This window comes from Lampetra fluviatilis, chromosome 29 (assembly GCF_964198595.1).
Source record: "Lampetra fluviatilis chromosome 29, kcLamFluv1.1, whole genome shotgun sequence".
Lineage (NCBI taxonomy): Eukaryota > Metazoa > Chordata > Hyperoartia > Petromyzontiformes > Petromyzontidae > Lampetra > Lampetra fluviatilis.
The window spans coordinates 7,133,675-7,157,319 of record NC_136303.1 but is presented as its reverse complement, the minus strand read 5'-3'; the positions used below and the strand labels follow the sequence as shown (position 1 = coordinate 7,157,319).

Below are 23,645 nucleotides of genomic sequence, written 5' to 3'. Positions count from 1 at the left end.
TTTCAACCAATTAATGAGCATTTATACATGTGGAAGGAAACCGGAGCACCTGGAGATAACCCGTCCGTGCGAGGGGGGAACACTCTATTCCATACAGGAGGGACAGTTGACATCTTTGCTGTTACCGCCTTCTGGCAAGCCCCAGAGTGTGACACCTTGACTCCCACACGAACGACGAGGGGTGTTACCCAGCACCGCCACATCCCGGCCACCACACAGCCCAACACCTGGCAGCCCCTGGTGGTCACCCATCCAATTATTGCCCAAGCTTAACCCAGCTTATCTTTTGAGATCTGATGAGATTGTATACTTTCAGGGCGATTTGGGCATTTGGGAGGAGTAACGGTATTGACCACACATCCCAATTCTGAAAGATTACCCACTTGGGATGCTGCGTTATCTCACTCACCTGGCATGGAGGACGGCTGGGATTCCATCCCGACCCTGAAGCCTCTATATTTCGAGTTTGTGTCTTCTCTCTCCCCGTGGCCGCGTGGATTTTTCTCCGGCTCCTGCTTTTTTCCCCTCCGCATTCAGAATCAACTTGCGCTGAGATTATATTTGGCCACTGCTATAAATTCCCACAAGCGATGATGATGTTAGCCGATAGGAATCAGAATCGATGAGCTATATTACGTGTGGCCAGGTCGCCTGTGTAAAAGGACCAATAGCTCTGTGGGCGTTACCTGGTAAAAATAAAATAGTTCAGTCGTAGTAGTTACTGCGAAAACTTGGCAGGACCCTTCTGAGAAAAAGTCCTAAGACTTGCTGGGGTTTTCCTGGGTAATCAAGCGAAATGGTAATAGTAATATTAAATGATCATTAGTTTGACCCGAGAGGACAATTTCGATGGGTCTCAAGAGTGGATTTTTGGTCATTAATTTGTTCGCGAGGGTTGTTATTTCCCACTCTTAGGTGTTTTCGGTAAAGTCACGTAGGTAAAAAAATAATAATAATAAAATAATAACAAATCACGACGTTTCGGAGGCAACACAAGTCTCAGTCTTCAGGTGGGACCGTCACAGCTAAATTTACAACGTACATACGTACAAGCTGTGACGCTCCCACCTGAAGACGGAGACTTGTGTTGCCTCCGAAATGTCGTGATTTATTATTTTCTTTTATTTTTACCTACGTGACTTTACCGAAAAAACCTACGAGTATGAATCCTTGCAGTCACGAAAGCTTCAAATCTAGAATTGTTATTTCCCGTGGGAAAAAAAAAACCCCAGGGTGCTCGGCCAAAACCCCACGGGTATAAGAGGATAATGCTTAATCGCCAAACAGATGGGCACAAATCTACTTGGGTGTGCTGCCTTGCACAGGCACCTTGTTCTCCTACATCTGGATGTCTCATGCAACCTCCGTCTCAGCGTGAGCCGTCAACTCTGCTTCCAAGTCACTGAATCGTAGTCTTGTACCGTCACGTGACTCACTGCGTACGTACGTACATCGTCGTCAACATCGTCGTCAGCCACGATCAATCCACTCCCTAATCCAGCACAATCCTGCCATGTAACAATCCATCCCAGCACCTGCACACGGACACACGAATTACACGTCCTCTATGCACGTATGTTTGCTGAACTTTTCTCGCACCATACTTGATACTCTATTTGTGTGACGCTGTTCCGAGTGGGATTTTCATGAGCAGGTTCGCAGGATGCACAATTGCGGCCATACGATTAGCATGGGTGGCTGCGTGCTGTGCGAAAGAAGTTCAACATACATACGTAAAACCCAGAGATTATTATTATTGACATCGTGCCATCTGTCCGACATTTGGCAAATCATGTTCGTCTGGAGGCATTCGGGGGTGTTGTGAAAGGCAAGCAAGGTTAGCTGATACCCCAGCGAATGATCGTATAAATGAATCCGCCTTTTGTTTGTGCACAATGTAGCATCTTCTGATTGTTTGGATTTCTGTGGCGAAGAGAAGGTTGAATAGAAATGATCGTAGCGTAGATTAACAGTGCAATCCGTGCTGAATTGAATGCCCTTTTATTTGTCGGTAATTAAATACACCACGGGTTTGTTTGGACAATCTAGTACTTTTCGTTGGCGTTTGAGGAAAGGTTTTTGTTGTTTATATATTTTTCTAACACAATTAATCTAACGACTCATCATTTCCTCCCTGCATGACGCGATGAATTGATTCTATTCGGGGTAACGAGTCGATTTGAATAACAATTATTGTTTTTTTTTGTATCGTTTGAATGGTCTGCCTCCTATATTCTGCCTGTGCTGTCTCAATTTTTGCCTAAATGTAAAATGCACATTTGCATCTTTCCACTTGCCGACATGAATAATGTAAATATACTTTGCGTAAATATAAATGAATCTCTCATTACACTCACGATCGTATGCGCACGTCGTGAGCAGAATAAAACAAAGTAAAGCTAAAGGTGCGGCCCTGCAGTTTCTTTCTCGGTGCTGGCGGAGGGCCTCCACACGGTCAAATGTTAGAGGGTAATTGGCCTCCCCTTCCACGTTGGCCAGGCGTGTTGGAAAAGGTGGCCGTGTACCCACCCTTGACCCCACCACCACGCGGCCTCCCGATAGTCTCGCCTGCGGTGTGAACCCATTCTATACGGCTTGGTGACCAGAGTTGGCAGGGGAGCGATTGAGAAACTCGCACCACCGATTTCGCACCTCCGGTTCACGCGCTTGGCTACGTACGGTGTGGAAGAAGTTCAACAACAAATGCTTACGACTGTCGCGCCGGAAGGTGGAATCAAGCCGGGGACCTCTCGATTGCAAGTCCAGTGCGCCAGAGGTCGCAACCGGGTACCCGATACCCGACTACCCGTACCCGGCCGGGTACGGGTACCCGTTTGCGACCCTGGTGCGGCCGGGTACGGGTACGGGTAGACCGTGAGTCACTGGTGAGTAACTGTTTGTCACTCATTTCCCAACGTCTTGTCTCTTCTCACAATTCAAGTTCCGAGAATCAACCCACCCGCGCCTGCAACATGGCTTCATCCCAGAGGTCGCAATCGGGTACCCGATACCCGTACCCTACCCGTACCCAGCCGGGTACGGGTAGGGTACGGGTACCCCTTTGCGACCCTGGTGTGGCCGGGTACGGGTAAGGAATCAAAACCCGTTTGCGACCTCTGCAGTGCACCACTGTGGCAGCTCCCCTGCGAACGTAAACATCCAATTAAATCGATTAGTTATTTCGTGCCTACGCAGCAATATCGGAAATTATTTAAGTATTATTTTACGACACTTTAAAAATCAAACATTGTGAGAGCGATACTGTCCTGGTGCGCAGCGAGAATGGTGGTCTTCCCTGGATACTGAAACACTGACGCGGATTTTATCAAGCGAGGACTGCCAGCTAGGCTGGGATGAAAGTAATTTGTCTGTTACTGTTATCGCCTCTTATTTTTTTTACTTATTTCATTTTACTTTCAGTGAACCCAAGCCGATATCAAGACAGATCGAAAGGACTGCCTTAATACATTTTGGCTTTTCAATTACTTTCCTCCGCAAGGGGCGACCTGAGAGCGAGAGATACCAAAATGAGAGAGAGTGCTCCGGAGGAGAGGGGAAGAAGAAAACTATTCGCAAAATGGGTATAATCCAAGTGGCCTTGTGCTGGAACCAGTGGTGGCCCGGTCATTCAGGGCCTGCGGCGCCAGGCCCCACCAGCGGGAAAATAAATAAATAGCAAATCCTGCACATTTTAAAGTTAATAAACTGCATATTATTCAATGCTTTACACTTACTCAAGTACAATTTTGCAACGACGGCTGCTCATAACTCTGAACTGGAATGCACCTTCGATTAGCACGGTTGGCTACGTATGGTGCGTCAAAAGTTCTCCGTACGTGAAAAGGGCCGGTGTGTTCGCTAGCCGCTGGTAAACACTCGTCTAGAAAGACAAAGTGAGTGTCCGCGGGCCTCTGTATCGAGTGTGACTGTGACTGACTGTGTTGTCTGCGCTCGTGTGCCCGTTTAGGGGCGATTCTGTTGAGGTATTGTGGAGACACTGACCCTGGCAAATAGAATATTGATGCTTGTGGTTAGCGCAGGCTGCAGTGGTTTACTTATACGATCCATAGTTTTGGTTGTATGGCCGCAATCGTCCGACCGTGTCTTGTATCTTTAATTTTTTTTATTCATGAAGCAGATGTGCTCAGCGGCCTGTTGATGTTGTCGTGTGGTTGGTGGAAGAGAAATGTCAAAGCCTGGAGGTGCGATGTTTAGACGCCGTCAGGGCCGGTTGCGCTTGGCCCCTTTCCTTGCTGTACCCTCCTACTCGTGCGCTTGTCAATTACCGCGCTTGCAAAGTGAGATACAGATGCCGCCTCCCTCTCTGAAATGCGCAGGCTTCCGTCACTCCACATATATATTACCCAGCAGCGACCACTTTACACGGCAGAAAGATCAACAAACATCGGTGTGTTGAGGATGAATGCTACCCCAACCGCCTGGTTCACAGTGGACGCTAAAATATCTGACGTCGTTTGAAACGAGTAGGCCATTGCGTGCCGGCGTCGTGGGCCAAATTTGAATTTTTTTTCTCGCAAATCACTCGATTAGGAATTGCAATCGGCAGCTGTTGGGCCCCGTAGTGTGAAACTACTACCATCGTTGGTGCTCCTTGGCAGGCACACGGGAGGTCGTTCGAATCAAGACGCCCAACTGATCAGTTGAACTTGGCTGCCGTGTGTAGCTTGTCGATGGTCTAAACGCGGTTGCAAAAAAATGCCGAAATAAACCCACTGCGTTTAATTCGTGCCGAACAACGCGCGGGACAATCCAAAAACACTTGGGGAGAAATGTCCTTAAATTAGCGTTTAGAACGTGGGAGGAAGACTGAAACCCCACTGTGCGTACCATGGGATGATGCTCAGCGCCGTGATCTCCTGGGCACCCCGTAGCCCACCTCCTACAACGCCCGGCAAGCCCTGGGGATCATGTACCGATCACGCTCAGATTTGATGAGAATCGGAAGCTTTCCGTGCGACTTGGTCATTGGGAAATCTTCCATACGGATCGCACGCTGCGTTAACGTTAACCTCAAATTTCGATTTAAACCTTTCGTGACTGCAGGGATTCATCTTCTTGGTTCTTTCGGTAAAGTCACGTAGAATGGAAATAATAAAATAATAAAAATTAAACATAATAAAATAATTCTCACGACGTTTCGGCCACAACGCAAGCAGCCGTCCTCAGGTGGAGAACAGGTCTGTCGAGAAGACAGAGTCTGAATGTGACTTTACCGAAAGAACCAAGAACGTTAACCTCCTTCCTTATACTCCGGGGACGCGGAGCCGATTTGTGCATCGAACATCATTTCACGCGCACAAGGGCAGTCGTCCTCCGTCACCTGCATGTTCGTCACCGAACGTACGTGTGCAGCGCAGTGAAGCCTACCGCTTGGCCGTTTTGCACACAACAAGGTTATTTAGAGGCTCCAGCGTTTTGCATGCAGCCAGTTCCATTGGGATTCCCCCCCTGCATATCAGTGGCACGTTCCACTCTCGGGCCCCCTCTCGGCAGCCTGACCCTTCGCCTCGGGCCGTTCCATGCGGACGAGCGGGGTGAAGCGGAATGCAGGCGGCTCTCGCACCGCCTCCCCTGCAGCGCTCGCCATCTGGCAAGAGAGCTAAGAGCACTGTAATGTCCGTGAAGTGCATTATATCCAATTAGCCGAGGTGAACTAAGGGTTGTAAAATTCCCCCCCCCCCCTGCAATTACACTTTAGGATCTGGTAGTTATAGAGCGGTTGTATTTTGCAAAGCGTTATGGAGCCTCGTTTTTGGGAGTGTTTATGCACACCTGCAAGGCTTATGTCTACATGTAATTTTTTACGATTCCTCGTAAGCAGAGGTGCTTTGGTCTAAAAAGCTGTTTTGATCGAATTTCAAAGTAGAAATTATTTGCGCTTTAAATTTTGTTCCATGTAATCTTGGTGTGGTCGCTGGAGGCGTAACGTTAGAATGCATTATTCATGCATTCATCGCTCCCCTTAGGCTAGGAAATTCACAAATGGTAGCACCCCGCCCCCCCCCCTCCTGAGTTAGAGAGAATATCACACTGGGCTACTTGCAGGGGGTTATGCACCGGCACTCTGTAGCGTGTTTGATAGCATTGTACCATTGCATTGCGCTTACAGGTTCAAGCAATCACTTCAAGATGCGGTCCCAGAAAGCAAGTTAGAGATATATCGTAGATGCATACCGCAGCTGCGAGTGTCCCGTGTTGTCTAATGATAACACTCATTAATTGACCGTTGACACCTTGATATATAGAGGACTGCAGAGCTTGGGAGGGGGGACTTGGCACTGGCTCACTGCTGCCTTTCCGCCTGCTTGTGGTTTCTCTGTGCCCACAAGTCGTTCTCTCTCTTCGAGAGCGAGCGACTGATGTGCGGCGTGTTACAAGTTGATACCGTTCGCAATATGCGTTTGCAGTTTCGATCGTGATGAAAAAAATTGACTTTTAAATCACTGCCAACTCCGTCGGTAACATTGACCTTGTATTTACACACGTAAAACTAAAAAGTTGTAACTGCCCCGGCAAAGACAGTCTATGTTTGTCCACTATCATCTGCAAGAGAGAAGAGCTGTTTGTTTTTCGTTTGAGCGTTTCCTTTAAATTTGCAGCTTCGTAAAAATACGTTTAACACGTTGTAGGCTTTCGCGACCAATATTACTCATAATATACGTTTTTGGGTTAGATCGCGTTGTTTATTAATGTGTCGTAACCCTACCCCACTAACACCACACTTACTAACACCCGCACTTATGAACACCCACACTTAAGAACCAGCTTCCATGATTTTAAACTCGAACTTGCACATTTCATAACACCGACCGTGCGGGCATTTAAACGCGGTACATTATTGTGTTCCGACTTACGAACCGTTCGACTTACGAACTGGTCTCGGGAGCGAGTTACGGCCCGTGACGCCGGCCCGCCCTCTGCGCCCTCCGCAGGCGCTGGTGTGCGACGTGGAGGCGGAGAGCGTGTCGTTCGGAGTGAGCGTCTCTCAGCACCCGCCAGCCCCCGTGGCTCTGCGGTCGTTCATGGCGCGCCTCGCTCCGCTCAGCGTCCAGGTGAGACTCGGTGTCCAGGTGAGGTTGATGAAAAACAGAAATGAAAATGCAAAGGCGAACTAAAATATTAGGGGTCAACTAATTGGAGGTCACAAGACATCTGAACCACCCTACGGAGGCGGCAGTGCAGCCAAGTCCATTGTTGTACTCTGCTTTCTATGCTCCCACATCTATGCCACCCACCTTCAACCCGCACTGATCAGCGTGGTGAAGTATGATTTGGCCCTCATCCAGCAGTGGATTGATAAAAGGCGCCATGGTGCGTGCGCGTACTTGCTGCCTCTTTTGCGTGTTTGCAGCAATGGACGTGATTCAGCGAGGTGCCTTGCACGTTGCGTGCGATGGGGGTAAAATGCGAGCGCCATTTGCCACCTATTGAAACCTCCCAGTTAGATGAGAGTAGAGCGTAAAATAAATGTCCCTCGGCGGAGCGGGAGCCCCTGCTAATTCCCCGCGGCCGATTTGGCGCCCGTCTGAATATCCTCAATGGAGAATGTATGAAGTGCGCCGCAGTGGTGAGATGTTAACGACCTTACCTGGTATACAGGAGGTTGTGGGTTCGATCCTGACCCTGATGCCTGTATATTTGGAATTTGCATGTCTCTTTCCCCGTGGTCATGTGGAATTTTCTCCGGGTCCTCTGTTTATTTCCTCCACACTTAGACTTTTCGAGTGTTTGGCTGCTATAAATTTGCACATGGTAAGCCACTTGGTTGAGCTATCATTTGTGGCCAGGTAGCCATGTAGCTCGGCGAGCTTTACCCGGTAAAATAAAATATGTTTAGTTTTCAGCTGAGCAGGCTGCGAGGTGTTCCCACAGCTGGCGTGCAGGCCTGCCTCTGCAGCGCTTTGTCCGAGATAATGATCGGGAATGGCTCGGAGATGTGACCGATAAGCACACCCGGCCGTGATGAGTGCGGCGCCTGCCTCGATGGGTGACCCTATGCCGGTCTGTGGGTTGTGCACCGGGGTGAAGCCAACCTCATGCACGTCTCACCTCTGCTCAACCTTAAGCACATTCATACTCTTTGGTTCTTTCGGTAAAGTCACGTAGGTATAAAATAAAATAAATACATTTTATATCTACTTAACTTTACCGAAAGAACCAAAGAGTATGGATCCCTGCAGTCACGAAAACTTCAAATCGAGACTTAAGCACAGTTTTATTTTATTTTACAAGGTAAAGCTCTGGTCACAAGTGATGGCTCAAACGAAGTGGCTCATCATGTGGACATTTATAGCGGCCAAATACTCCAAAGGCGTGTTTCGAAATGAGGGGAAAACCGGAGGACCCGGATAAAAAAAATCCACACGACAACGGGGAGAACATACAGACTCCAAATGCACAAGCGTCAGGGTAGGGATCGAACCCAGGACCTCCTGTATACCAAGCGAGGTAGTTAACATCTCGCCACCACGGTGCCCCTACGGCCCAAAGGTGGATCCACTGCTGGATGAGGACCACCTGACTCCGTGTGGGTTTGGGCGCTTTATTTGACCGCACTTGCGCAGGCTGGTCAGTGAGGGCTGGTGAAGGCACAGATGTGGGAGCGTAGAAGTACAGCACAACGATCTGTCCACAGCGATATCACAGCCCCGCAAGCGCCTGTGTCAGGCGGGCGTGTGTGGTAGCTGCTTATCTAAGCGCGATCCAGGCTCAACTCCTCCTGAGCTTGCAAGATCTGACAAGATTGGGCTCATTCCGGGCGGTTTGCTCATACGCCGGCACACCTTTACGATGCGTACAAATATCCCCAATAATTGTTTAATGGGTGTGGATGCCATTGTTTTTTGGCATTAGCTTAGCAAGTCATAATTATACCTGATGGCATTTATTCTGGAGCATTACTAAAGTGTGCTTTGAAGCTGGCATTCGGGAGCACAGCCGGTCACAAGAGCGAGCGGATCTTTACGCGCTGACGTCAGGCGCTCCCTGGCGAATCGCTTGCGAACGGCGCTATCTTTTCTTCCCGCACGCTCACAGCTGGTGCTGCAGGTGGAGGAGGTGAGTCCGGGACAGGCGCTGCTCACCTGGAAACCCACGACGAAGCCCCAGGGCCTCAGCCTCACCCTCGTTCCCAGAGGGCAGCGGGAGGTACGAAACCCAAGTGCATCCACGCCTCTCGGTGTCATCATCCACGACGATGCCTTTAGGTGTCACTCAGCAATATTAGTGGGCACATTGCGGTTAGTCGATCAGCAGATGGCGTGCAGTGGAGTGAAGTGTGTGTACTCCCACCTCATCCAAGACAGCTGGATGGAAGTGTAGGCCAAGTACTCTCTGCAGCGGCTCTCTAGAGGTCCCTTTCATGGAGGTCCCTTTCATGGAGGTCCCTTTCATGGAGGTCTCTTTCATGGAGGTCCTTTCTGCCAGCCCGTGGCATGAGCAAGTAATTGCAGGGCTGTACCTTTATCTTTCGTAACGTTAGGCTCTGTGCGACTGTGTACGGGAGGAGCGGCGGTGTAGCGGTTAGCGCGCTGCGAACCCGGCGACGCGAGTTCGATTTCCGCTCATGTCCAGCACCGGTGACGATTATCTGCACCGGTCCTGGGCCTCCCTTAGGTCGACTCGGCCTCAAACGAGTGCCTGGTGTTGTGTGTAAACATCGCCACTGGGGAGACAAATGCGGCCGGGTATGGTGCTGGCCACCCACCCCCTCGTGTGCCCTGCCGCCCTTCATAGTCGCTCTGTAACAGCACTTGCCCCCACGTTCTTTTAAAGGCTATACGGGGGATCTTTGTCTTGTGTGTGTGTGTGCAGGGAGCAGCGGGTGGCAGTGTGGATGTGCCCACAGTGACTCAGCTGGTGAAAGACGCCATCCTGGGCGCCCAGCCGGCCGTGCTGCTCACGCTCAGCCCCTACCGTGCCGCACAAGTGGGTAGACGCTTCTCGTCCCGCTTGAGTGACTATTGCGTCAATTACTCGTCCGATGGGCGACGTAGTGCGGTGGTTGAACGCAGCGTGCGGGCGGCAAACCCGCACCCTGCGCGGTGCCAGAAATCGAACCTAAAGTAGTCGGGTTGAAAGGCGCCGATGGGTTAACGCGCACTGCATTGTGGACCCGCATATTTGAGTTTGATTTCTGCCAGAGATAAGGGTCCGTTGCACCGGGTGCTCATGGATCGGTCGTCGTTGAAAGCGATCCGAGTAATCCGTATTGCTGCTGGATTGTGGAATGATAATAAAACGCTTGGCGGAGCTTTGGCGCGGCGGGTAGCGCACTGTACTGTGAACCCGGCGAATCGATTCAAACTACATGTTTTGAGTTTGATGCCAGGCCCACGGGTAACACCAGTGGAGAGTGATATTTGAACGGTTCCTCGCACTGACCAGCACGGTGGAGTATGGTCCAACAAGACGACGTGGGGAGGTCTTTGTCTAACGGCCGTCAAGTGGGGAAAAACCCACGCACCAAATTACAAGTACAATGTGCAAATTCTTAAATGGAATAGCTTGGACAAAAACCACGTCCTTCTGGTGCAAAACCCGCGACCCGCAAGCCATCGCACGGAGCGTGCATGCACCACGGCTACCGCGCGGTGGCGACGCGGTAATTTGCGAGATGAAGCAAAGCTGCCCAATACCTGGCAAGGAGTGGGACCCGCGTGGGCACACACACGCACACTCACACACGCACACTCACACACGCACACTCACACACGCACACTCACACACGCACACTCACACACGCACACTCACACACGCACACTCGCACACGCACACTCGCACACGCACACTCGCACACGCACACTCGCACACGCACACTCGCACACGCACACTCACACACGCACACTCACACACGCACACTCACACACGCACACTCACACACACATGCGCGTGGGTGTGTGAGTGGGAACACTGTTGGCGACGTGTCCCCGCGTGAGTCTGTACGTACTCGCGCGGCGTACTCGCAACCCATTGATCCGCGACCGCTTCCACTCGGCCGGGCTGTCTTCTGAGAAACGCTGTTTCCCCCCTTCCCCCCCCCCCTCTCGCTTCCATTAACCAGCATTAGTGCCCGGCTGAGCCTCGGTGTAGGAACCTGCCAATAGCACTCAAGCCGTCGTCCCCGAAGTCCGTTTATGAACCGCGCCGACCGTTGAAATCAATGAGGGGCACGGGGTTGTCCGTCACGCGGAGAGTATTTTAGAGGTCAAGTTCTCGCCCCGGGCCAATGTTGCTGATGCTACCGGACATCATCATCATCGTCATAATTTCCTTCCATAAGCTAAAAGCTGCAGCTCTTACAAAAAGTCTGCACCCCCGACCTCCACGTTCTGTGTTGCAGTGTGCCACTCCCGGGATGAGTTTCGAATTTAAATTAAAAAAAATCAAATTGGATTTCGTTTTGTTTTTTACGGACCTGTCAGTGCTTATTCACGTTTTGGTAATGATATAACGCGCCTTAGCTGTTCTTAAAAGTGGCGTCACCAAATGTCACGTGACACCACTTTTGGCGGGAAAAGCTCAGACGTGACGTCAAGTTAGTGAATTGTTTCGGAGGTAGTTTTTTTTGGGATTTCCAGAAATGACATCGAAGCAGCGATGAGACAAACGCCCCTTTCCATTTGGAACTCCAGGAGAAAGCAGTGCACTGCCGTGTTTCGGCCGATTTCCCTGGAAGATTACAGCACAGGACTTCTTCTGAAGTTCACTTCAATTGACATCTTAATCCATGTTAGGGGCACGCTCATTGTACGCCCTGCGAAGAGCGTAACTAACTCGTCGATCAAATTGGTGTTTTGAATTCGCTCGGCAGCAATCTACGATTTGGATCAAACGCTTTTGGATGCTCGTGAACAACAAGAAAATATGCTGTCAGTGCTGGTGAGGTACGGTCGAAAACCCTCGTGAATTTTCGTGGCCGATATTAACAATGACCAGACGACCACCTCGATAAGCTGGGGGAGGTGGGGGGGGGCGGTGTGGGGTGGTGGAGGTTCGGGGTTTGGGGTGGGGGGGGCTAGAAACAATCCCTTGGCAGCTCGCCACAGCAGCTGCTGCCGCCGCTATACTGCGTTGTGCCGTTTGTGCGCGTAGGGCGCTGGGGTCAAGCCGGAGGGGCTGGTGACGTCGCCGCCAAAACCTCCCCGCCTCGTCGACAAGAAGCTGCTGCTGCGGATCCAGTCGGCGACGGGGGCACCCGCAGGTGGGAGCGGGCGGGCGGACGGGGGTGGACACGGGGGGGGGGGCGAGGGGGGGTGGACGTCTGCTGCACGCTGGCGCAATGAGCGGTGGTCGCTCTCAAGGGGCCTAGCATCACCTCCGTTGTCGGTGTCGCGCAGCGGCCTCGGGACCGCTCTCGCCCAGATTCCCGCAGCGGCACTTGTAGCGCTGGCCGGCGTTCACGCTAGAGGCACACTTTGAGCGCTTCATCTCATCCGTACTGTGCTCGACCACCACACCACTGCTTCCCTCCCACGTCTGTTCGGCTCTGGAATCCCCCCCCCCTTCCTCCATCATCTCTCGCTGTCATTTGTGGCCAGGTCGCTTCTGTAAAAGAGCTGTAGGTCAGCGGGCTTTACCTTGTTAAATAACAAAAAAATTTGTGATTCGCTTAACTTTTCTATACTTTGCACCCACCTCTACTGGACATCTGTGAAAAGATGTTTCGCTCATCAGATTCCTGCAGTATAAATAAAGATTCAAAACACGATAGTAGTGGGAAGTACAAGAAAGGCAAACAATTCGCCAAAAAACATACTAATAAAACTAAACCATCTACATCTTACCAGGCCAAGTCCACTGATGTATCAACAACTTATTCTTCAGAAACGACCTGACCACAAATGACGGCTCAACAAAGTGGCTGATCATGTGCAAATGTATAGCGGCTAAATAATCTCAATGCATCTTTCTAAATGTGGTCGGGGAAAAAAACGGACTCTACTGGATAAAAAATAAATATCTACGCGACCACGGGGAGAACACGCCTTGTGCTCACCTTTCTTTGGATAACATCGACCGTGCACAGCGAGGGAAGGGGGGCCCTGCGTGAAGTAACATTTCCCCACGCCCCCGTGCAAAGCGGCGAGTAGTGACCCCGTTTGGTGGTCTCGCCGGCGCTTGCAGGAGCTGGAGAGCTGTGCTGTCACGTGGAGATGAACGAGCCGCCCCAGCAGCACCGTACGCGCCCTGTCCCTGGCACCGCCGCCAGCCACTCGTGGGAGCAGAGCTTCTGCTTGTGAGAGACGCACACCGGTCGCTGCACCCACATCTCACTGGTACCACCAGAGCACTGGTTCTACTAGAACACTGGTTCCACTAGAACACTGGTTCCACTTGAACACTGGTTCTACTTGAACACTGGTTCTACTTGAACACTGGTTCCATGAAAGCACTGGTTCTACTTGAACACCGGTTCCACTGGAACACTGGTTCTAGTTCACAGAGTGTGGTCCCCTGGCCCCACCAGTGGAATCGTGAGTTCAATTTCGATACCTCGTAAACAGTGGCCCACAGTCAAACATTGGTCCACGTGAAGCGGTGATCCACATTTAATCGAATCCACGCAACTCTTGACCGATCCAGCCATGACCTTCACAAGTTGAAATTCTAGAAATCCTAAATTGAGATTGTGGAAATAACAACCAGATCATCGACCACGTGGTGAACCAACCACTGTGAACTTTGAAAACGGGGGCATTGTACATCATCTGAAATCATGGTTTGGCTAAACTGATTTAGGCTTGGGCTTATCAGTCGCTATTCATCCGGTCATACTCGCAGAGAAAGATTGTACCAATGGCACCATTGTGCACGTGAGCCAATACTGAAAATGCATTATCACCGCGGTCATTCATAAACACACTGCCTTTTGTCGAAACAATATACCAAACTATTATTTTTATTTGGAGTGGGCAAAGATACACAGCAGGTGGAAGGTTTAATTAAAGTGGGAGGCATCATTTTTAAATTCAGTGGGCTTGAAAAGGCTTAAATTATAAAAAAAGCAATCTAGAAAGCTTAGCTGCTTCATTGCCAAGAGCTTAGCCAGAAGATTAGAATACAAATTGAAACCAGGAAAGAGAAACTGATTGTGAAACTATTGCATCGCATTGTTTGCAATAGGAAGTTTTTTCTTTTAAATAATGTAACAAAACACATCTGATCAGGAAGGAGCAAGCGGTGCAGTGCACTATTAACCTAGAGTTCAATTCCTGGCCACTCCTAACATGATCAGTGGAGACCAAACCATTGCCTGCACCAAACCACACTGATCAGTAGGGTGAAGTACTGTCAAACAATCTCCCACGACCAAAAGGTGAATTGACAAAGGGCTGTCAATAATCATTGTTATATTTATAAATTACCTAAGAAAACACGTGTTAACACAGTGACCAAGCCACTATTGGGCCCTCCTTTGCCAGTAGCAAAATATGATAATAGTTTTTTTACCCTTTTATCTGGCAACAAAACTGACACCTTTTTTCCAAGGAGTCATGTTTGCATTGACCACAATACCTGCGGTCAGAATGCAAACAAAAGACACAACTCTGATAATGTATGCGCTGTCTTTGAAGTTGATTGGTCCACACCCGAGACAGATTTTCTTAGAGCCTAGTCTCACATGGTACTGGTGTCATCTGGTCCAGCTTGCAGGCATGGTCCAAATCATGCCAAAATTAAAATATTACTGTACTCGCAAATTACTTAATCGGAATAACAAATGGCAACATCAGCACGACTCGCAGGCTAATGCCCTCACGCAGGCCTGCTGCGTTCAACTTGTTTTGTGCAAGAACAAGACTGCCATTATCGCCCCCCCCCCTCCCCCCAGGCTAGCATCCTACCCTCCCTGAGAGGTTTCGTTACGCAATTGCCGTGTAGCACAAATGCGGGGGATTATTATCGTCATCGACGGCCGATACGTGTTTACTCCCGGTCCGGCTTCTATTCCCAGTGACCTGAACACGCGCTCCAGGGAAATCCGACTGCGGCTGCTGGACACCTCCAAGGGAAAGGAAGGTACGTCCACCCAAGGGCCGCCTTTGGCCACTGCGTGTGCAACTTGCCGGTGCCGGACATCTGTGCAGTGCCCCACGTCTGTTGGCTTTGCGGCGTACGGCACGACCTGCTTGTATGCTTGTAACAAAAAAAACCTGTCGAGGTAGTTTTGGTTGCTCAGAGGTCAGAGCGTTGAGCTGTGACTCTGCCGAGAATCCTGGGTTTGAATCCGGGCAGGTGCTCGTGATTAAGCTGCGTTTATCAAGTGTCGTGAGTTGACGGTGCGTGTCCGGTTTTCTGATGACAACACGCAGATTTAAAACGACAAAAACAGGGGAAATGAAAAAATCCTGTGTGTGCGGCAGAGTTTAGAGACTGTATGCTGCTGTAATCGTTCGTACCAAAGGCTGAGGAACAAAGAAATAAGAACATTACTGATGTAGAACATTATAAAAAGGCTGCTGTGGTTTGAACTCGCAAAGAGAATGAAAATGTTCAGAATACAAGTACTGCAACCGCATACTTGTGTAGAGGGAACGAGAATCTTTCGCCGCATTTGTGCTTTCTGTAGCACCAGTGATAATTGACAAGTTAATCGCAGGCCTCCCCACCCCGTGCCGGCTTGCTCTTCGGAATGCGCGTGCGTGCGGGTACCCGCGAGAGCCGCCGTCGACAGCTGCCACTGCCGCCCGCGCGTGTCCCCGCAGGCGTGTGCATCGGCCGTGCGGCGGTGCCGTTGGACGTGGGCAGAGCGCTGCCCTCCGGACGCCACACCCTCACCCTGCTGCCCCCGACGGCAAGCCCGACCGACCGAACCCCGTCACCCTTGGCAGCGGCCGCCAACGTCACCCTAGAGGTGCGTGTGGTGCTCCTGCTGCTACCGACGCGGTGGCAAGATGTTAACGACCTCGCCTGGTATACAGGAGGTCGTGGGTTCGAGCTTGACGCCTGTATGTTTGGAGTTTGCGTGTCACTCTCCCCGTGGTCGTGTGGATTCTTCTGCGGGTCCTCCGGTCTTTCTCTCCAAATTTAGAAACATGCATTTCGAGTATTTGGCTGCTACAAATGTCCACGTGATTTTAAGCCTCTTCGTTGAGCTATCATAGGTCGCTTCTGAATAAGAGCCATATAGCTCAGTGGGTCTTACCTGTAAGAATACTTTTTTTTTAGTTTTAAATAGTTTTACTTTAGTTTCATCTTGGCACGCTCTGCTGATTGTCTGAGCGCTGTGGGGGAGTTCCCCTCTCCCGAGATGGAGCTGCCAGTGGGGCTGAGTTCGCCTCGCTGCAAACGGCAAGACTGGGTGGAAGGGAAACTGATAGAGAAGATTCCCAGGCTTTACTACAGCACCAGCTGTGCACACGGTGGGAATTTAGACCGCGTTGTTCTTCCACATTTGGGGTGGCACAGTCGTTGACGTGCTGCAATTTGAACTCCGGAGATACGAGTTAGATTCCCAGCCCTGATTGACGGTGGCGGTTCCAAGGGTGGGATGATGGGTGGGTGAATGCCCTCCAACCCTTCTTCACATACAGAAAATTGGTATTGTTTTGATGTTTAAAATTAACTGCATTGATTGTTCTTCTTACATTAATAAAAAAATATCAAGTACAACTCTTTTGTATTTACCAGGTAAGGCTCACTAAGCTTTTAGCTATTTTTTTTTAGAAGTGACCTGGCCACAAATGATAGGCCAGTGAAGTGGCTTATCATGTGGAACTTTATAGTGGCCAAATACTCGAATCCCATGTTGAATCTAAATGTGGAGGAAAAACTGGAGGAGAAAAATCCGCGCAACCACCGGGAGAGAGACACGCAAACTCCGTATATACAGCAGGCATTAGGGTTGGGATCGAACCCACGACCTCCTGTATACCAGGCGAGGTATTTAACATCTCGCCACCACGGCGCCCTAAATAAGGTCTGGACTGCCCGCCTACCTTGGGAGGTTTTGTAGATCTGTGTCTGCTAGCTGATATCCGTGGCGATTGATATTTGATCCAGCCCTTCGTGACATACCTTACCCGCCCTCCTTGAGCAGTCTGTGGATGTAACACTTCACCCGCCTTGTATGTATGTTCCCGATTCAGGGTCGTGATTCTGTACAATAATTGATCAAAACAAATTACACCGTGATTAATGTCGCTGCCTCTCGTGGCTGGATGGGGGGGGAGGGTCGTGTGGACCCAACACAGCCCTTTGTCAATACGTTTGGTACCACGGTGGTGAGATGTTAACTACCTCGCCTGGTATGCAGGAGGTTTTTGGTTCGATCCCGACCCTGATGCCTGTTTGGAGTTTGCGTGTCTCTCTGTCCCCCCTTGGTCGTGTGGCTTTTTCTCGAGGTCCTCCGTTTTTCCCTCCACATTTAGAATCAGCGTGTGTTTTAGAGTATTTGTCTGCTAAACATTTACACATGATAAGCCACTTAATTGGGCTATCATTTGTGGCCAGGTCGCTTCTGAAAAAGAGCTACATAGCTCAGTGGGCCTTGCCTGGCAAAAATAAAAATAGTTTAGTGTTTTTATTTAGTTTCATTGCTGAATGCAGACCCTGCCCCCACATGCCGTGTCGGTGACGGGGGTCGCTGATGGGGGTCGCTTAACCATATTTCACCACGCTGATCAGTGTGGCTAATGTGAAAGGGCCGGTTCACGTATCGCGTGTCACTAATGTTAGCCGTGGCCAGGAATAGAACTCGGGGCTCCGGGTTCAAAGCACGATGCACCCACCGCAGTCGCACCAATCCAAAACATGCGACTTGAAAGTCATCGATTCTTACTCGCGTGATACGGTGCGAACATCATGAGCTTAACATGAATCGACAGATCACTTAATTGTAACACCTCCAATTAGGACATAAGGCATACCTGTGATTGTTAGCTGATTGAGGATAGGTTTTCCCCTTTTTGCTGGCAACAAAACAGGTGTTAAGATGTTAAAACACCAAACTGAAACCTTTTACAAGGAATCATGTCTGCATTAACCACAATGCTTGTGGTCAGAATGCAAACAAAAAACATACTCTGACAGTATATGCATTTGCTTTGAAACTGATTGGGCCACACCAGAGACCTATTCTCAGATTTTGGTACTGGCAAAGGAGGTTCCATGATGATGAAGGTAGCTGATTGTGTGATATAACCTACTCGTGCTAAATGTACTTCATAGCTGTTTTATGAATATTCGTATCTACAGTTTACACACATGCGCTGTTCAGAACCACCCAGCTTGCTTGCCACGTGTGCACGCTCTCTATATAATTAATCCGCGTCGGACAGAGTAGCGACGACGCGGCGGTAACCACGCCGGAGCCCGGTGGGAAATTTAACAAAACGGAAGTGGCTTGAGGCCTCCAACCCAATGATGTAACGTTCCTCTGACCAGCACAATAATGCTTGTACTCTAGCAGCAGTCGCCAATCCGTAGGACGTGACTCTCCACGCGCCTCCCCCACCACCACTACCGTAGGATGTCACAAAGCCTTTCAGTGTGCGGCGCAGGCTGCACCATGGATACTGTGCAGGAGAAATGTTGGCAGCTAATGGGGAACATTGGCGCCACGTTGCCAGTGATGGATCCATGGGGGGATGGATCGTGTTGATCCCCCCCCTCCTTTCACTCCCTTGAGACCTCAAAATGGGATTTAAAAAAATAATTGAATCTGTTTAATGTTTGTGTGTTCATGTAGAGGTACAGTAACCATAGTTGTTCATTTTGGACGGTGGGTGGGGTGATGGGGGTAGGGCAGCGGTTGTGGGGGGGGCCGCTATATCAGTTGAGAGCCACTGGACTGTACAGCTCAGCGGCTCTTGCAGCCGCTAGCATTGCCACTTTGCGACCTCCTGTAAACTACCAGAAAGCCCCTTCTGTTGAGCCAGTGGTTTTGATCTTGCACCTGGTTTGCAATTTTGACCAAGTCTTCCCGGCCTCAACATGATCATTAACTTTTAAAAGACCTTATCACCTTACGCTAACGCACTCCCCAAGTCTAAAGGCACCTCGCGAGAGCATTCAATTCAATAAAACCCAGAGGCAGGAGCGCCCTCTACAGAACGCGTGTCTAATATCACACATTAGACAACCAAGATTTGAACTCGCAACCTTGTGGCAGCTGTGTGGAGCGGTGGCGTGGCGGTTAGCGCGCTGCGCTACGCATCCAGTGACCTGGGTTCGATTCCCGTTCGTGGCTAACACGAGTAAGGATTTTCTGAACCGGTCCTGCGCTTCTCCTATATCGGCTCAGCCTGAAATGAGCATCTGGTGTGATGTGTTATTATTGCCACTGGGGAGACAAAGGCGGCCGGGCGTGGTACTGGCCACCCACATCCCCTTCGCGTGCCGTGCCGGCCTTCTTAGCAGCAGCACTTGCCCCAGCGGTCTATGAAGGCTATACGTGGGGGCGTTTGTCTTTGTGTGGCAGCTGTGCTACCAGGAGGGTGGGGAGGCACGCTCCCCAGGGACGCTGGCGGTGTCGGGTCGCCCGGCCGCCACTCCCAGCAAGAAGGTGGAGATGGAGCGCACGGTGATGGCGGACGGCACCGTTGTGACCACCGTGACGACGCTGCAGACGCGCGCGGGGCGCGGCACGCCCAGTGGTAAGCAACACGTGAACGCACGCGCACGAACGCACGCGCACGAACGCACGCGCACGAACGCACGCATGCGTGCATGCTTGTGAGCACTGCAGCAACAAAAAACGGCTGCCGCCGCTCGCCGCTAAGTGGCGGAGATTTCGTCACGGCACTTGTGCCAGGCCGGAATCACTTTCAAGCCGTCGCCCCGAGTGTGGAAGGTCTCGCTGTGGCAGGAGGTCTCATGGGATAGACCCAGATGCTACGGGTGAAATTACCCGGATGGATGGCACCGTTGTGCCCACCTTCCTGTGTTTTAGCTGTCTGGCGCTCTGTTCATCGTTGTCAGCATCACTCCTCTGCCTTGATTTCACCATGTTAACACGAACAAATGTTTCTATGAATCAGGGTTTGCTATGTGGAAGGAAAGTGGAGTACGAGGATAAAAACCCACACATATAAGGGGCTCACGCTTAAATCTCCCCACACATAGATTTAAGGATCCGTTGCTATGCTGCCATCTCCTGGCCATCTGGGAGCCCTGAGAACGATTGTTTAAGGGCGCTTTATAAATTATTATTATTATATTACAGCACCTGGAATTCCTCAGTAGCCTCCCATCCAAGTACTCATCATTATCAACCCAGCTTAGCTTTTGAGATCTGGCGAGATTTGGCATATAGCGGTTGATTCGGTGGGAGGCCGAAGAGGTTTGCGTTTTTCACCGGACACTTGGAGGAGCGGTGGCGCAGCGGTTAGCACGCTGCATTGCGAACCCACCCGGCGATCCCAGTTCGATTCCCGCTCACGGCTAAGACCAGTGACGTTTATCTGAACCGGTCCTGTGCCTTCCATAGATTGACACGGCCTCAAAATGAGTCCCTGATATAGTGTATCAACGTCGCCACTCAGAAAACAAAGGTGGTCAAGTGTGGTGCTGGCTACCCTCCCCTCGTGTGCCGTGCCCAGGCTTCATAGATGTGTAGGGGTGTTAGAGAGAGAGCCTGTTATGCATGGCAGCCTATGGTAAACAAACACAGTAGGCGGGGCTACATGAGTGCACGAGCAGGTGCCCTCTGCGACGTCCGCGCCAGACACCCTGGGGGGTCGATTCGGTCGTTATGATCCCCCGGGGCCCCACCCCTCAGGGAGGGGTTGGGTATAAAAGGGGAATGTATCGAAGGGCTCGGGAGTGTTGTGTTAGCTAAGAAGAGAAGACGGAAGACGTCCTAGATAGAGCCCTGGTCTCCCCCTGGCACGCCGTCCTTATCAGGACCGCGCAGGCTCGAGCCAGTGGCGTGGTACCAGAGCCAGAGCCAGTGCTGGTCTGGACTCTGGGTACCGGGCCCGACTGACCAGTGTCGGGCCAAGATAGCCTCCCCTAGCCCATTAGAGGAGGACTCAGAGGCAGGCTAGGGTTAGCCTAGAAGTGTGTCCTCAGATAGACGGGTGAGGGGGCCGATACCCCCTCAGTGTGTATGTCACAACGTGTGGTGTTAAATAAACAAGTGTGCCTCCAACTCCGGTGTGAACGAGTCATAAGCGTTACTACATCTGGCGTCAGAAGTGAAACAAAGTACGAACATGGATACACGCCGGACGACTCGAGTCGGGGTACCAGAGGCAGAAGACACCACTGCAGTCGGAGGGCCCGAGACGGCTGAAGATGCCATCGACCAGCCGGGGCTGGGCGCATCCACGCCACAGCAGCTGGAGGAAGGGGAGCCGTCGATGGAGGGGCTGAGGGAGGCGCACGCGAAGCTGACCGAGCTGCTGTACGCCGCAGCCGCCATGCTCGACACCATCACGCAGCTGGGGGCTGCGGGACCGCCACGGGGCAACGGCAGCCGACGATCACAGCGCCTTCCCGCCATTTCCACGGAGCAACATTTTGAAACTCCCGCCATCGCCGCAGCTGCTGTTGAGGGCGTGGCCGCTCTAAGCATCGCGTCCAACGGCGGGAGTACAGTACCTGCCGCGTCACCACCAACGGGCGGAACGTCACCACGGGTGCGACCGGCGATGCCATCGCTGGTTCGTGCCGACGCTGACTTGAGTGAGGCGGACGAGGGAGTGCGTTCTTCCTCTGCAGCCGCTGCCTTACATCAGCGGCTACCTCCACTCAAGGAATTTGTGGGCGAGGATGGCGACTGGGGCGGCTTCCAGCGGCGCTTCCTCGCTCACCAGGAGATGGCACAGTGGACAGACGCCGAGGCTCTCCGCGCGCTGCCAGCACTTCTCGACAGCGACGCCCTCGCCACTCTAACATCGGCTTCGAAGGAGAGGCGCTCCACGCTGCGGAAGGCGATGCAGGTGCTGTCGGCGGTATATGGTCCACCATCGGACTGTCGCCAACTCTTTTACGATCGCCAGCGGGGGACGAAGGAGTCGCCCCTGGCGTACCGCACAAGCCTCCTGGCACTGGCGAAGGAGGCCTTTCCACGAATGGATGACGAGGGTGTCGACGCCATGGTGACAGAGAAGATACTTTTGCTGGCGGACGACTTAGACATCGTCATTGTCGCACAGGACGATGCAGAGATGTGCTCCCTCCAAGCGGCCCGTCTTCTCCACGCAAACCTGTCCTCTCAACGACGGAAGGCCAGCAAGGCGGCGAGCGGGCGTGCCGTCGCTGCAGCCACCCTCCCGGCGGAAGAGGTTTGCGCCATCGACCATCAACGGCAGCATGGAGCGGGAGTACGGGAGGACCGGGCCGGTTCAAGCCGTCTACAACATCCATCGTCGTCACCAGCGCTTCCACGCTGTTACAACTGCGGCATCCGGGGCCACGTCGCCTCGGGGTGCCGCTCTCCTGGGCAGCGCAGGACGACACCTCAACGGGACGCCGGCCCTCGTCACAAGCTCCACCATCATAATCCGGCGAGTCGCGGCACCCCTCATGCTTGGCCCACGCACACGCCCGTCACACACTCAAACACCGCAGCGAAGGGGGGGCCAATATCGCGTACCATGGCACCAACACGCACCGCTCTGGGTACTCAGATTGAACCCAGCCAGTGGTCCGTGTTGGCCCATCGGGTTGTAGCCGCGTCGTCAGGGTCGTCGGCCGTTGTGGGCCACATCGATGGGGTCGAGGTGCGCATCCTGGTCGATACAGGAGCATCGGCGACCATTATTTCGGAGTTGATTTATAACATTCTCCCTGCCCAAAGCCGTCCTTTGATGCCTGTTAACGTGCCATTCTTTGCTGCTAACGGGGGTTCACTTGGCATCATCGGACAAATTCGTGCCCAAATTTGTGTCGGGGATATTAAATTGTCTGGGCCGATTTTTGTTTCCTCCTCGCTGGCGGTTCCGTGCCTGCTGGGGACGGACTTCCTGGCCAAAATGCCGATTAGGATATTAATCGACAAGGGATGCATTGAGCTCCCATCGGGCCGACGCATGGCGTTTCTGCCATCCCCCGCTACGAGCCGGACGGCGTTCGCGACGGTGCCGGCGTTCGTAGATAGAACGGTGCGCGTTCCTCCGGGGGCGCAAATGTTGATTCCTTTGAAACTTCGGCGGCCCTTCGCTAAGGGCATTGGGGCTCAAGGGGTTCTGTTGGGACCGTCTAGGGCCGGGGTCAGTGGACCTGATTTACTCCCGGCCCAGACCATAGTGAGAGGGGAAGGAGAACCCTTCATCGCGGTCCTCAATGTGGGCTCGCAGACGGTGGTGGTCCCACAGGGGACCGTGCTTGCTCACGCAACGCCGGTGCCCTGTGAGGAACCCGTCGCGAGTCATGTCGGCGCTGTCCCTGCACCGCGACCACATTCGGACAGCGATGAAGGGTGGCTCGAGGCGCTTTGTGCGGGATCGACGGACCTGTCAAATTTAGAGCGTCAACGTCTTAAGACACTACTAAGGGAATTTTCCGACGTTTTCAGTCGGGATAAATACGATTTGGGCTGCACTAATCTGCTGCGTCACCATATTGATACGGGTGACAGCGCGCCAATACGCCAGAATCCTTTTCGGTTGAGTCCCGCCGAAAAGGACCATGTCAAATCGGCTGTTGATGACATGCTAGCCGCCGACATCATTTCT

The 23,645-nt window shown here is 51.8% G+C and overlaps 1 protein-coding gene across 2 annotated transcripts in view; it reads left to right on the top strand.

The window, feature by feature from the left end:
- The window catches only part of C2CD2L (C2CD2 like), a 98,254-nt gene that overhangs the window by 59,411 nt on the left and 15,198 nt on the right, over window positions 1–23,645 (top strand). For both annotated transcript variants that reach the window (XM_078870080.1, XM_078870079.1), the window contains 8 exons: window positions 6,954–7,073; window positions 9,058–9,168; window positions 9,835–9,948; window positions 12,115–12,223; window positions 13,147–13,258; window positions 14,978–15,042; window positions 15,729–15,877; window positions 19,445–19,619. In XM_078870080.1, the coding sequence (XP_078726206.1) occupies window positions 6,954–7,073; window positions 9,058–9,168; window positions 9,835–9,948; window positions 12,115–12,223; window positions 13,147–13,258; window positions 14,978–15,042; window positions 15,729–15,877; window positions 19,445–19,619 (955 nt within the window). The remainder of the gene's footprint in view (window positions 1–6,953; window positions 7,074–9,057; window positions 9,169–9,834; window positions 9,949–12,114; window positions 12,224–13,146; window positions 13,259–14,977; window positions 15,043–15,728; window positions 15,878–19,444; window positions 19,620–23,645) is intronic.